The 14,918-nt window shown below is 32.7% G+C and overlaps 1 protein-coding gene across 1 annotated transcript; it reads right to left on the bottom strand.

The window, feature by feature from the left end:
* Nucleotides 1-10,602: 10,602 nt before the first annotated feature.
* Nucleotides 10,603-14,662, bottom strand: LOC127736018 (uncharacterized). The gene is made up of 2 exons (XM_052246509.1): nucleotides 14,540-14,662; nucleotides 10,603-13,609 (listed from the first exon to the last, which is right to left on the bottom strand). The coding sequence occupies exon 2, from the start codon at nucleotides 13,590-13,592 to the stop codon at nucleotides 11,496-11,498; it is 2,097 nt and encodes a 698-aa protein (XP_052102469.1). The 5' UTR covers nucleotides 13,593-13,609; nucleotides 14,540-14,662; the 3' UTR covers nucleotides 10,603-11,495.
* Between the last annotated feature and the right edge of the window lie 256 nt (nucleotides 14,663-14,918).

Here is a 14,918-nt window from a genome sequence, read left to right as displayed (position 1 = left end):
CCACAGAACACAGATCAAGTTTGAAATTGGGTGCTGTCACAATAATGGTTCTTGAGTTATGCCCCTTTATAAACATAAAGATTGATTAATTTTTTCGTTTCTGTTCTCTAACTTTAGTTTGCCTCAACTAATTGTTATGAAACTTATACACAATGCTTATTACCACTTAATACAGATCAAGTTCGAAATTGGGTGGCATCACTCTTACCTTTCTTTAGTTATGCCCCTTTATAAACATAAAAATTGCTGAATATTTTGTTTCCGTTCTCTAACTTTAGTTTGCCTAAACCAAATGTTATGAAACTTATACACAATGCTTATTACCACATAATACAGATCAATATTGAAATTGGGTGGCATCACGATAACGGTTTTTGAGTTATGCCCCTTTATAAACATAAAGATTGTTGAGTTTTTCGTTTCCGTTCTCTAACTTTAGTTTGCCTCAACTAAATGTTATGAAACTTATACATAATGCTTATTGCCACATAATACAGATCAAGTTCGAAATTGGGTGGTATCACTTTTATCGTTCTTGAGTAATGCCCCTTTATAAACATAAAAATTGTTGAATTTTTTGTTTCCTTTCTTCAACTTTAGTTTGCCTCAACCAAATGTTATGAAACTTTTACACAATGCTTATTACCACATAATACAGATCAAGTTTGAAATTGGTTGGTGTCACTTTTACTGTTCTTGAGTTATGCTCCTTTATAAACATAAAAATTGCTGAATTTTTCGTTTCCGTTCTCTAACTTTAGTTTGCCTCTTACAAATGTTATGAAACTTATACACAATGCTTATTACCACAAAACTCAGATCAAGTACAAATTGGGTAGCGTCACCTGTACCGTTCTGCAGTTATGTCCCATATGTTTATATGATATGCGAGAGAGGGCATTATCTGTGTCCCATGGACACATTCCACATTTAATTGCTCTTGATGAAGACACAACTACTGCCTTTTTTTGTAAATTGATTTTTTCCCATTTGATGAAAACTCAGCAGAAAGTCCTGGCTAATATTATTTTGAACTTTAATTTGTTGAACACTTTACAAAGGACATGTAACTATATGCATTGATGGACAAAGAATAGATCTTATTGTTATAAAAGTTATGGTTGCCTTGTTATCATAAATAAAAACAAAATCACACATGCAAATATACTGCTATCAAATATATGTCATATTTATCACATATTAATACATAGTAGCTCATTTCGATGAAGAAATATTCAAGTTGTGACAAACTTGATCAGTGTGAAGTATGATATTAAGTTTACTATTTAAACAAAAGTGCTATTGTTGTGTATACCTGTTAAGATAATGTATGACTGAATAAATTACAATTGTCTACTGTGTTTGTAGTTAATAAAATCATTTATTATGCCCCCGCCGTAGCGGTGGGGGCATTAAGTTTTACCCTTGTCCATCTGTTCGTACGTACGTACGTACGTACGTCCGTACGTCCCAAAATTGGTTTCTGTTCTCTAACTTGAGTTTGCCTCAACCAAATGTTATGAAACTTATACACAATGTTTATTATCACAAAACACAGATCAAGTTTGATATTTGGTGGCGTTACTTTAACCGTTCTAGAGTTATGCCCCTTTATAAATGGAAAAACTGCAACATTTTTAGTTTCCGTTCTCTAACTTAAGTTTGCCTCAACCAAATGTTATGAAACTTATACTCTATGCTTATTATCACAAAACACAGATCAAGTTTGAATTTTGGTGTCGTCACTTTAACCGTTCTAGAGTTATGCCCCTTTATAAATGGAAAAATTGCAAAATTTTTATTTTTCTTCTAAATATTAAGTAATTATTAAAATTGGAGTTATCTTCCTTTGTCCATGATTATAGTTGATTCAGCTACAATCAATGCTTTATACAATGCAATGTTTAATTTTGACTTCCACTGATAAAACACAGTTCAAGTTGAATTTGGGTAGTATCACTTTAACCATTATTGAGTTATGCCCCTTTATAAATCGAAAGATTGCAAAATTTTGAGTTTCCATTCTGTAACTTAAGTTTGCCCCAACCAAACATTATGAAACCTATACACAATATTCATTACCACAAAACTAAGATCAAGTACAAATTTTTTGTTTCTGTTTTCTAACTTTAGTTTGCCTCAACCAAATGTTATGAAACTTATACACAATGCTTATTACTACATAATACAGATTAAGTACGAAATTTGGTGGCGACACTTTTACCATTCTTGAGTTATGTCCCTTCATAAACATAAAAATTGCTGAATTTTTTAGTTTGTCTCAACCAAATGTTATAAAACTTATAGACAACCGTTCTAGAGTAATGCGTGTTTACAAATAGAAAAATTGCTGAATTTTTAGTTTCTGTTCTCTACTTAAGTTAGCCTCAACCAAATGTTATGAGACTTACACACAATGCTTATTACCACAAAACTCAGATCAAGTTCAAATTTGGGTAGCGTCACTTTTACCGTTCTTCAGTTATGTCCCTTTATAAATATATGATATGCAAGTGGGGGCATCATCTGTGTCCACATGTGGACACTATCCACATTTATTTTTTAAAATACATTATAATATATAATCTGCCATTTCTGCAAACTCATTTGGTCCAGACCCTATATGAGATATTGCTACCAATTTGCATCTGTTGCACGTCCATCAGTATGAGGTTCTGTATGAGTCTGTTAAACTTGCACATATTTTTCATGTTTATTATTGCCTCTTAAACTCCTTGGCAAACTGAGTTGGTTCCAAACTAAAAGACAAATTGAAAGAGTTGGTATTACTTTGTTTCATTAAAAAGAATGGCGAACGTAGATACAAGTATCTTGTCTTGGGGAGGGATAAATCCTACTTTGTAAAGAATCACTCTGATTCAAACAAAAAAAAACTCTGAAACTGACATTATCAAGATGCTTGATTTCTTGATTGACAACATATTTGTTACGTTTGGAGGACGTGTTTTTCAACAGACTGTCGGAATTCCAATGGGAACCAATTGTGCCCCTCTTCTTGCCAACTTGTTTCTTTATTATTATGAGGCTGACTTCATACAGGAACTTCTTAGGAAGAAAGACAAGAAGTTAGCAATATCCTTTAACTTTACGTTCCGCTATATAGATGATGTTCTCTCACTAAATTATACAAAATTTGGTGACTATGTTGAACGAATCTATCCCATCAAACTAGAGATAAAGGATACTACAGATACAGTTAAGTCTGCCTCATATCTTGACTTACATCTAGAAATTGACAATGAGGGTCGGTTGAAAACAAAACTTTACGACAAAAGAGATGATTTCAGCTTCCCAATTGTGAACTTTCCATTTCTATGTAGCAACATTCCAGCAGCGCCTGCATACAGAGTATATACCTCCCAATTGATACGATATTCCCGGGCTTGTATTTCCTATCATGATTTCCTTGATAGAGGATTGCTGCTCACAAGGAAGCTATTAAACCAAGAGTTCCAAATGGTGAAGTTGAAATCATCCCTTCATAAATTTTACGGACTCCATCACGAGTTGGTTGACCGTTATGGAATAACCGTTTCACAGATGATATGGGATATGTTCCTTATGTCGTAACTACTATACCCTTCCCTTTTCACGAATGTGACCTACCGAATTAGACTATTTACCGGATTTGTAATAACATAAGCAACACGACGGGTGCCACATGTGGAGCAGGATCTGCTTACCCTTCCGGAGCACCTGAGATCACCCCCAGTTTTTGGTGGGGTTCGTGTTGCTTAGTCTAGTTTTCTATGTTGTGTCATCTGTACTATTATTTGTCTGTTTGTCTTTTTATTTTTTGCAATGGATTGTCAGTTTGTTTTCGATCTGTGAGTTTGATTGTCCCTCTGGTATCTTCGTCCCTCTTTTGGACTCAGAAGAACATATTATATCTGCAGAAGAAAATGATCATCTTGTATTCTTAAATGACCACCTGACTAGGTTGAATTAAACTTGACTGGAATAATGTGTGAAAAGTACTTATTGAAAGTTTCTCTTTTTCATTCCAGCTTGTTAAGGGTACATGGCTTGCAGAAGCAATTCTGGATTTGTAAATTTTCCATTAGAAAAAAAAACACAAATAGTTATTGAATAATTTCTGTAATATGCTAATTTCTACCAAATAAAGGGGTATAAAAAGGTTTAATACGATCTTCCAACCCAGATATTCTCCAGGGTAGGGTATATTGTATACTTGTATCTTTAAATGCATTATATACCTTAAACATATTGATTTGCTTGCAGAATATGATAATAGAACCATTAGGCAGTAATGCATAAACTAGGTAAAACTGGTCCATTTTAGCATCTAGTTTACCATCTTGATCCTTGAAAAACTGGATGCCTTCTGAACTATAAGAAGACACTTCTCCCTCTTTGCTATTTTAAAATATTCATTTAGGTCATATTTTTAATTAAATGGGCATTAGCTACTAGATATGAAAAACATAAAATATGATTATTTTTGTTCAATCATTAATGAAAGTGAAATAGTGAAATAATAATTCGCTTCTAACAGCCAGTTTGGTTCAGTTTTGTCAAATTAAGCAAAGAAACATCGCTAATGAATTATTCACTTGCAAGTAAATAATTCAACCTCATTGAATCCGTATTCATGTGAACTTTAATTGATCCCTATAGCTAGAGATGGAATACGCATGAAATAGGCGTGTTCAGTTATTAAATGGAAAAGATTGTAAACATTGAAAGTGAAAAGGGTAAACCATTTGGTTGACTGGTTTGATCTAGAAAAACTCATTTTTATACAGATAAACACGATGATTAACATATTGTTTTAACCTATAGTATGAAATCAAACAGACCTAGAAAAATCCAATTGCACGAGTTCGCAATCTATATGTTTATGTTTAGTTCGGTTATATGACCGTCGGCAGTCTTCCGAGGTCACCTCGATAGTTAATAAGATGGCGTCTAGACTAAAATACACACGAAATGCTGATTTATACTATCGAGTCTATGCATCGTCAATTGTTTATTTTAGACTTTTTATAATTTGGATATGCGTTTTAGTATGTTATAAGTCGAATATAATTAAGAATTTGAATCAAATCGGTGAACATTAATTTGACAGCTAATGCCCTTTTAAGAGATACGATTACTTAAAACAACACCAACAATGGGATTTTAAGTAGGGAGTAATCTGTGCTTATTACACTCCAAACAATAAAGTTACAGAATTACGTTTTTGACCTTTTAATTAATTTCTCATCACTTTGTGTCTTCATATGATATTACTTTCATTTTTCCCTGGTTTCTCTTCAAATTTGAAAGTTTCCACTCATCAAATTGCAGATGAGTTCCATAATCAGAAAAGTCTGCAGAGCGCATGTAACAATATTCCTAATTAATTCTTGTCGCTGGGATGGCACCTTTATTTTTGTCTCGGCTGTGAAAATAGCAGACAAAGGATGCTAATCCGACCAGTGCGTTATTTTTGATTCAGCCATGCTGGATCTATGCGATCACTCTGGTTTTGGAGATGGTGCAGAATACTAAGTTGAAGACATATCATGAAACTAATTATGTGTTTTTATGACTTGCAGAAACTTTCTACACCATTTGTAATCATCAACTGCCAACTTTTGACATGTTATTAGCCCTTAAATTAAGAAAAGAGTGATCGAACAACCCTTTTATTTTAGATATTCACTTGCAAATATTTCCTTTGTAAATTAAAATTTATAATGATTTACTATTTATGAATTAATTTGAAAAAGTATTTGTACATCAATTGAATCAGTTGATTATAATTTTGAAAGTATTATATTAGTATCTTATGCTTGTGTAAATTATTGTTCAGTGAAAAGTAGGTCAACATGTGTATTGATATATCTAAGTAGATTCCCACATTTTTATACGACCGCAAAAATTAAAAATTTTTTTGGTCGTATATTGGTATGACGTTGGCGTCGTCGTCGTCGTCGTCGTCGTCGTCTGGCGTCGTCCGGCGTCGTCCGAAGACACATTGGTTTTCGCACTCTAACTTTAGTTTAAGTGAATGGATCTCTATGAAATTTTACCACAAGGTTCAATACCACAAAAGGAAGGTTGGGATTGATTTTGGGGGTTATGGTACCAACAGTAAAGGAATTAGGGGCCAAAAATAAGCATTTTTGTAACTTCCAGACATAACTTGTGTGTTAGTGTATGGATATCTCTGACATTGTACCACAAGGTTCCATATCAAAAAAAGGAATGCTGGGATTGATTTTGGGGGTAATTGTCTCAAAATTTTAGGACTTAGGGGCCAAAAAAGGGGCAAAAAACAAGCATTTTTCTAGTTTCATGACAATAACTTGTGTGGAAGTGTTTGGATATTTCTGAAATTGTACTACAAGGTTCCATATCACAAAGGGATAGCTGGAATTGAGTTTGGGGGTAATTGCCCTAAACGTTTAGGAATTGGGGGCCAAAAAGGGGCCAAAAAACACATTTTTCTAGTTTCCAGACAATAACTTGTGTTCAAGTGTATGGATCTCTCTGAAATTGTACTGCAAGGTACCATACCACAAAGGGAAGGCTGGGATTGAGTTTGGGGGTGATGAATCATAAGGGGGTTCAAAAAATTTGGGGGGGGGGATTATTTTTTCTTTTCTTTTTTTTTTCTTTTTTTCCTTTTTTTTTTCTTTTAAAATTTTCCATTTTAAGTTGGTTATTTCTGATTTATATTAAAAGCAAATAATAATGATATGGTAGGAGATACGCACCAAACAGGATGTGTAAGTTATTATATAATAAGTATTGTGCAATAGCAAGAAATTTTCAATTGAACAGTATTGCGCAATAGCAAGAAATCTTCAATTGCACAGTATTGCGCAATAGCAAGAAATATCCAATAGCACAATATTGGGCAATAGCAAGAAATTGTCAATTGTACAGTATTGCGCAATAGCAAGAAATATTCAATTGCACAGTATTGTGCAAAAGAAGATACTTCGTATAATTTGCTTATAACTTGATCAATTTCAATGGGGTTTTATTCTTGAATTCTTGGGGTTCTTTAATATGCTGAATCTAACCGTGTATTAAGTTTTTGGATTTTGGGCCCCGTTTTTAAATTGGTCCACATTGAGGTCCAAAGGGTCCAAAATTTAACTTTGTTTGATTTCGTCAAAAATTGAATTATTGGGGTTCTTTGATATGCCGAATCTAACCGTGTATTTAGATTCTTAATTTTTGGTTCCGTTTTCAAATTGGTCTACATTAAGGTCCAAAGGGTCCAAAATTAAACTTAGTTTGATTTTAACAAAAATTGAATTCTTAGGGTTCTTTGATATGCTGAATCTAAACATGTATTTATATTTTTGATTATGGGCCCAGTTTTCAAATTGGTCCAAATCGGGGTCCAAAATTAAACTTTGTTTGATTTCAACAAAAATTGAATATATGGGGTTCTTTGATATGCTGAATCTAACCATGTATTTAGATTTTTGATTTTTGGGCCCCGTTATCAACTTTGTCCACATTGAGGTCAAAAGGGTCCAAAATTAAACTTTGTTTGATTTCATCAAAAATTGAATTCTTTGGGTTCTTTGATATGCTGAATCTAACCATGTATTTAGATTTTGGATATTGGACCATAATAGGTGAATGTCCAATTTAAAATTTTTAAGTTCTTAGACCACATTCATTCTGTGTCAGAAACCTATGCTGTGTCAAATATTTAATCACAATCCAAATTCAGAGCTGTATCAAGCTTGAATGTTGTGTCCATACTTGCCCCAACTGTTCAGGGTTCGACCTCTGCGGTCGTATCAAGCTGCGCCCTGCGGAGCATTTAATTTTGAAATGGTATGACTCCAATTCTTTCCATAGGCAAGTAATTAAGAGTCAGTATGATTATCAACTGTCAAGATTTTCAAATAATTACAATCAAAGGTGTAAGTATTAATTGGAAACAATCCCAGGCTTATTAAATTGACCACAGTTAATATCATATGACCTGTTACATAATTGAATAGACACAATTTATTACACACCTAACTGAATACACACATTCTTGACCTCAATATTAAACCTACAAATGTATTATTTATTTTAATCTACACTATACAAAAATATTCTGTTAATTTTGCTAGTTAGCTGAATTATTAATCAGATGTGTTTTTTTTTCAAAGAAAAGACAATAAATTAAAGAAAAAAAAGAAGAAAAAATGCAAGCAAATTTTATTTCACTTGTAAAATCAGTGTCATTATCATCTGACTTAAGTCAATAATCAAGTTCTAAATAATTAGTTACAATTATCATGATTATCAGAAATTTTGATGAAATAATATACAAAATTGCATAACTCTTACATGAGCATTTTCTGCAATAAAATATATTTGTTTGTTCTACATTTATATCACATTATATTGCTATTTAACAGTAATTGGAGATATCTCAGCATTAGGTATTTGTACATTTAAATTTGAATACAGGAAAAGTATTTTTTCTGAATGAAGAATGAACACCAATTTAGATAAAAAATAATTTTTGTTCTTGAGAAAGAGCATTTGTAAGGCCTGTTTCTGGAAATTATTAAGCCAGTTATAATTAATGGCATATAAAAAAATATATTACTTATTTGACGATTTCCCTTTCCATTCTTGTAAAAAAAATTCTGTCAGAGTCTAAAATTGAAATATCAATATATATATCAATATTTGTATCAATATTGCGAAATTCCATACCTTTGGACAATAACATAGAAATTTTACAGTAAGATTGGAAATGAAAAGAGAAAAAAATATTGAAAAACGTATGGTCAGAAAGAATACCAGACTAGCTATAAACATGGCTGGATCACAACATCAACGATGCTTTGATTTTTGTATAGAGCTTTATATTTTAGACATAGAGGACCTGATTACTCATATTTTGTATATAGATGCCTTATATTACGAATTCTCCGTCTGTCAGATGTCATTTATCCTTGATCTCAATTTCGATGGTTTAGTGAATGCTTAAAACTGTATATTGTTTTTCTCTCCTGAATTTTACAGGGTGTTTATTTTTATCAGATCATCTGAAGGCTTTCATCCATCAAATCCTGCTTCAAATATTAGAACAATTGAGGTTGGGGACTATCTTATCGAGAGGGTGACTTGCCAGGTTTAATCCACCGTTTTCTACATAAGGAAATGCCTGTACCAAGTCAGGAATATGACAGTTTTCCATTTGTTAAGGGATTTTCCTTTTTTGAATTTTCATTGGAGTTCGGTATTTTTGTTATTTTACTTTTTGCCAAAACATATCACTATTTATTCATACTGCTTGAATAGTGCCTTCATTTACCCAATATGACATTCCTTTCAAATTAATTTAAGATTTCCACTCATCTTAACCTGGCATGAGTTTGATTTTCAATAAAAAGATAAATCCCAAAATAGGGAGCGATTGTTTTTTTTGGTGGACACTTAACACATATAGCATGCAAACTGTTGCCTTTGTTGTCCACTGGATACTGCCTAATCTTATATAGAACCTGATTCAAACTATGGTGAATTTCATTTTTTATTTTTATTTATTTATTTAAAGTATAACTCTAACTGTATTAAAATTTGATCAATTTTAAAATAGGCAAGACACATATTTTTTTCTAGTTTCTACGGTATTTATATACATCACATGTATGAGCTTTTAGATGTGTGATGAAATAACTTGCAGGAAGAGACACTTTTATATGCTGTATATAAACAATGTGTTTTTAGAATGAACATGATGTTTATACATGTATATAGTTGGTAATGGACTATTTTTAACTTTATGGTGGATGGAAAGTTATTTATATCCTATACTTTTAGTGAGAAATCACTGATCTCCTATAAAGGAGGTGAAGACAAGATACAGATACAGATACAGATACAGATACAGAATAGTACATACAGTATATAGTACACTTTCTTAATAAAGTACATATTAAGTAAAATACAAAGTCAAGGGTGAACAAAATGAAAACAACACTGTTAAAACCTTTTGCGTCCATAACGCACCTCTGGACCCACATGCACCAGAAACGCCAAAAGCCAAGAACGTGATAGCTGGATGTCACGTCAAGAGTCATATGACCAAAAGGAACATAATAGCACAAACAAAAAATAAAGGAAAAACTGTAAAGGAAATTAAAAGATATACAACTTTAGCACTTAGAATCTATAACTCGAGTTATCTTGTAGTATTTGTGAATTAGACACTGAATATTTATCTATTAGGTCTTGGTACTTTCAGATGAACTTTTTGAGAAAAGGACAATAAGCGATACGTAAACGTTATTTGGTTTATATGGAATGATTGTTAGGTATACATGTCCGTCTGGCAGGATTCATATGACCTTGACCTAGTTTTTATCGATCAGTGGTTAATGTTAAGTTATCGTGTATGTGGCGACGACGGCGCTACATGTATCCTTAACACGTATTCTCTGTTCAGCTTCATTTCAAAATAACGACCTATTTATATCAAATATTATACAGGTCAAATTGTGTATGTGGTGCTCCACGTAAGATTGCATTTCTGGTCTTCTTTGATTGCAATAAATGCATCGATATTGCTCAGAGGGTAGCAAAAATGTAGCATACAAAGAAAACTGAAATGTTTTATTATATAAAAAAAAAAATCTAAAAGATTCCTCATAGTAGACTTTAATCAAAATCTTTCCAAAAAAATTAAAATAAGATTTGAATGTAGTGTATAGTGAAACTGGTATTTATGATGAGTTTATTTGGAAGTATTTGAACGATAGATTGTTCCAATTATTCATGATCCAAAACGAAAACTCTGAAATATGTTTGCTTTGTCAATGACAAAACAATAAAACTCTGGGTTACGAGCCTGATTAAATATGTAATGTCCTCAGGGAAAATTGAAACTTAATTCCTGATGGGAAAATTGAAACTGAATTCACGAACTTTCTTTATTAGATGTAAACATCGAAGTGACAAAAAAGGTAGGATCTATTAATTTCCCGAAATGATTTGCATTCCAATACGTAATACACACATATTGTATTGAAACACGGGAACAAATAAATGATTGCAGTAATATTTTGTTATCATCTCTTCATGCATTATCCAAAAATGCGGGTAATGTATTTGTTATCCCACAAAGGGACAATCTATTAATCTATTCCAATAACAAAACATCATAAACTGTAACATTTAAATTCGCAGTATAGTTTGTAGCAGTCCTTCCGCTAGGTATGAACAACTTCAGCTGTCTATATTTCAGTTATCCGCGTGTCTTTAATTAGGCTGAAGATGGTTCTGAGCATTGCAGACCGATACTCGTGAATTTGATCAATAGCCAAAACTTTCACGGTAATGCATTACCTGCATGGTATTATTATTAAACCATTAGCTAGAAAGTTCACCTGTAACATGTTACAAAATTTCTGCAAGTATTTTCCCGTTTGTTTATTCATCATGCCAACAAGGTGGTATAAAAATATTTGTTTGAATACCTCGAAACGCAAACGCTATAATGTTTTATTGCTAATATCTTTTCCAAGCACATGCAACATAATTTTCAAAAATGCTCTGCGCCTTAAACAATGAAAATGATTCAACTTTGTAACAGTTTCTTCATCAACATGATCAAGTTCAATGAATCCAAATCTGAAAATGTCTTCTCTATTTGGTATGAAGTAAACAGGCAGTGATTGTGACACAATGCGGTCATCGAAGTGATGCAAGATTTTGACAGCTATATCTATTGTATACTGTTTTTCTGTCGACAGATCTATGTCTGTTTGAAGCAAACCCTCTTTCTTACAGTCACTTAGAATGTGAAAGAAACAGTTTTTAAGCATATAACTTGTTATTGAATCTTCTGCTTCGAACAGAGGAAAATGATCTGAGATAGGATCAGGATCCATCAGAGGACACACGGATTTGTGACGTAATAATTTGCATAATCGGTAACTTTCCCGGACGTATCCCGGCAAAGACTTCATTAAACAGATTTCAGCTGGAGAACACGAAATTCTCATTAGTGTATCATCCTGAAAGTAAGGACTCTGTAGTAACAGTAAACAACCCTCATTCCGGATTTGCTCTGTCACCATATCTAGCTTTGTGAAATCTGTATCGGATGGCCACCACCCAAATTGTCTTACGGCTGGTACAATATCAAGACTTATTTCTTCATCTTTGTACATCTGTCCAAACCATTTTAGTTTTAGTGTGAACACAGGTCTGTCATACTCTTGTAAATGCATTACGTCTCCATCGAAGAATATATTTGGAATATCCCATGTATTTTTATCTAATACAATTCTTTTCAGAAGTTTGGAGAATATCAATCGTACCTCTGACGCATTACATTTCTTGTTACTGTCAAAGAACGTATGGTAGTTTTCTGGAATGGTGTTGACGGCCTTCAGTTCAGAAAATCCCTTTCTTTTTGGAACTTCAAACATTTCGCATAATTCTGAAAAATTCTGAAGACAAAAAACAAAGTCAAATTCTGTTGGATCGCCAATTTTTGTTCCCTCAGCAGAACTACCCGTTCGAAAAAGTGTGCAGCGGAATCTTGGGTCAAGTGTACCCATTGAATCACATATTTTTTCAGCTAATTTGACAATAGTCTGTTTTATTTGTTCACTTTCTTTCTCATCCCAGGATCCTCCAAGGCCAGGTAAGTTTAAAATTTCGTATATATCTTCTATCTTTCCCGGTTGGTATACAATATTAGATAGATCTCCGCTTTTGTAAATATCTGTAAAATGAACAATGTCGGTTTTCTTCAAAACTTTCTTCCGCATACGTTTTTCCTGTAACACAGTTACAGTTTGAGATGGTAAACGTAACTGTAAAATACTTTCAGGTGTATTCCCTTCATTATCCTTGGCACCAAGTGTCTCACCATTCCTAATAATTTCATCAAAGATATCTTTTTTACGGAGAATTGCTGCATAATGCAAAGGTGTGGATCCAAATATGTCTGGTTTTTGTAACACAGCTGGTTTCATTTTTGAGATGTAAAATTTGAATAGATAGTTATAATTTGGCATGGATAAAATTGAATGCAATAATGATCGACCACATCTGTCATTGATATTTAGGCTGGCACCATTTTCTAAAAGCATTCTGATTATTTCTATATCATTTGCAAGAAATAATGGTGTTCTACCAAAAATGTCTGGCTTGTTCACTTCACTTCCGGCATTTATTAAGGTTTTCATAATTTGCCTTTCGTTGTCATTTTGTTGTTCAACAATACTTTTCTCGAACTCGCCTAAATACATGCCTTCTAGAAGTCTGCTTGGAACAAACTGTTTTGCTGTTATTTTGTATAGTGGTGTTATTTGCAAATTGTCGGCAATATTAACATCACAGCCCAATTGTGTGATCTGCTTAACAGCTTTCCAGCTTGGATCCATGGAAGATAGATACTCCAATAATGGAGTATTTCCGTATATATTTTGCTCATTAAGTAATAACGCTATTTCATTGGTTGAGGGTTCTGATAAATATTGTTGCAAAACATCTTCTATTTCTTCTTCACAGTCAGCACTCGTCAATAGTTCATGAAGGAAATTGTTATTATCATTATCAAATCGAGCTTCCGCCATGATGCTTTACACAAATTCTAAAAAATAAATATACAATCTATAAGTAAAACCTTTTTGAAAGAGTTGTATAACTATATATAGTTTGTTCTTTCATTGATTACCTTTTTTTTTATTATTATCATGGCGAAATTTGTATTATAATCATGGCAAAACAATTCACTTGCACAGTAATAAGAAGCAAAAAAAGTTTAGCGATGTTCAAAACTCGTAAATCCATTTTAAAGATACAAACCAAGTGAAAACGACATGGTTAACGTAATCTGATATGCATGCATATATCATCCAAACTCGTCCAAAAATGTCAAAATTTGGAAATAAAGTAGTTTTGTCCTACCTTATGTTGATAAGCTTGACAATGTCAGTGACGGCTCTTTATTTTTTCGTCTATTTACTAATTTGTTGTTGATATCAACCAATTATTGTATTTTGTCTGTATTTTTTTGCCATAAACATTTATTGTTAATGTGCTAGTACTAATAAAGTTATCTTGTTACCAATGGGTCTTCTCCGTTCTTCGTGGACTAGAGAACCTTCGAATTTTGTATATATTTTGTGAACTGTCGATTATTTAAGGTTGTAAGTTCGAATTTCGTTGTCTATTTTCATGACATTATATTTTTATGCTAATGTCTCATTTAGGTTTACACCACATCTCCTTCTAAAGTTTTAAGCACTATTGTATAAATTCAAGCCACACAAATATTTGAATCAGTCTCTACAATCTACCGTAGAACAAGGGGTATACAAAAGAAAAGCGAAAGATACCAACGCGACATAAATAAAGGAATAAATAGATATTTCTCATTATAGGTGAACGAAGGAAGTAACCCAATAGTTAAACATCAGTTTGTTGAAATACTTCCGTTCCTGTTTAATTAACAAATTCCAATGCATGAATGCCCTTAAATGTTCATGACAAATATTCAAAAACATTATTGAGTACATACCATAAACCTCTCAAGAGCAACCTTGTTTCCAATTACATTTTCGTTGGGACAGTTAGAGTCACTACGATACCCCTATTATTTACTTTCTAACTTTCTAGCAGGAAGTAAATATTCACAGTGAATACACAATTACGTCACTTTAAGTTATTAATACTAAGATGATTAACGGTACTATTTAAAAATCCCCGTTAAAGATACAGGTATGAAATAACTAGCATTGGGAGATACAATAGGGTTTTAGTGTGTTCATTTAAACCGACATAAGCTTCGTGCTGTTCGGTCTTGATTTGTTTTTCTTGTTTGAGGTAACGGAATGAGAAGATATCAATAGGACAATCAAAAACCAGGATTCGAAGAAAAATAGACCATGGCCAAAAAG

Source organism: Mytilus californianus, unplaced genomic scaffold, assembly GCF_021869535.1.
Source record: "Mytilus californianus isolate M0D057914Y unplaced genomic scaffold, xbMytCali1.0.p SCAF_3, whole genome shotgun sequence".
NCBI lineage: Eukaryota > Metazoa > Mollusca > Bivalvia > Mytilida > Mytilidae > Mytilus > Mytilus californianus.
This window is presented reverse-complemented; position numbering and strand designations above follow the sequence as displayed.

Coding starts and splice junctions, on each gene's coding strand:
- LOC127736018 (XM_052246509.1), bottom strand. CDS start 13,592: ATGGCGGAAGCTCGATTTGATAATGATAATAACAATTTCCTTCATGAA.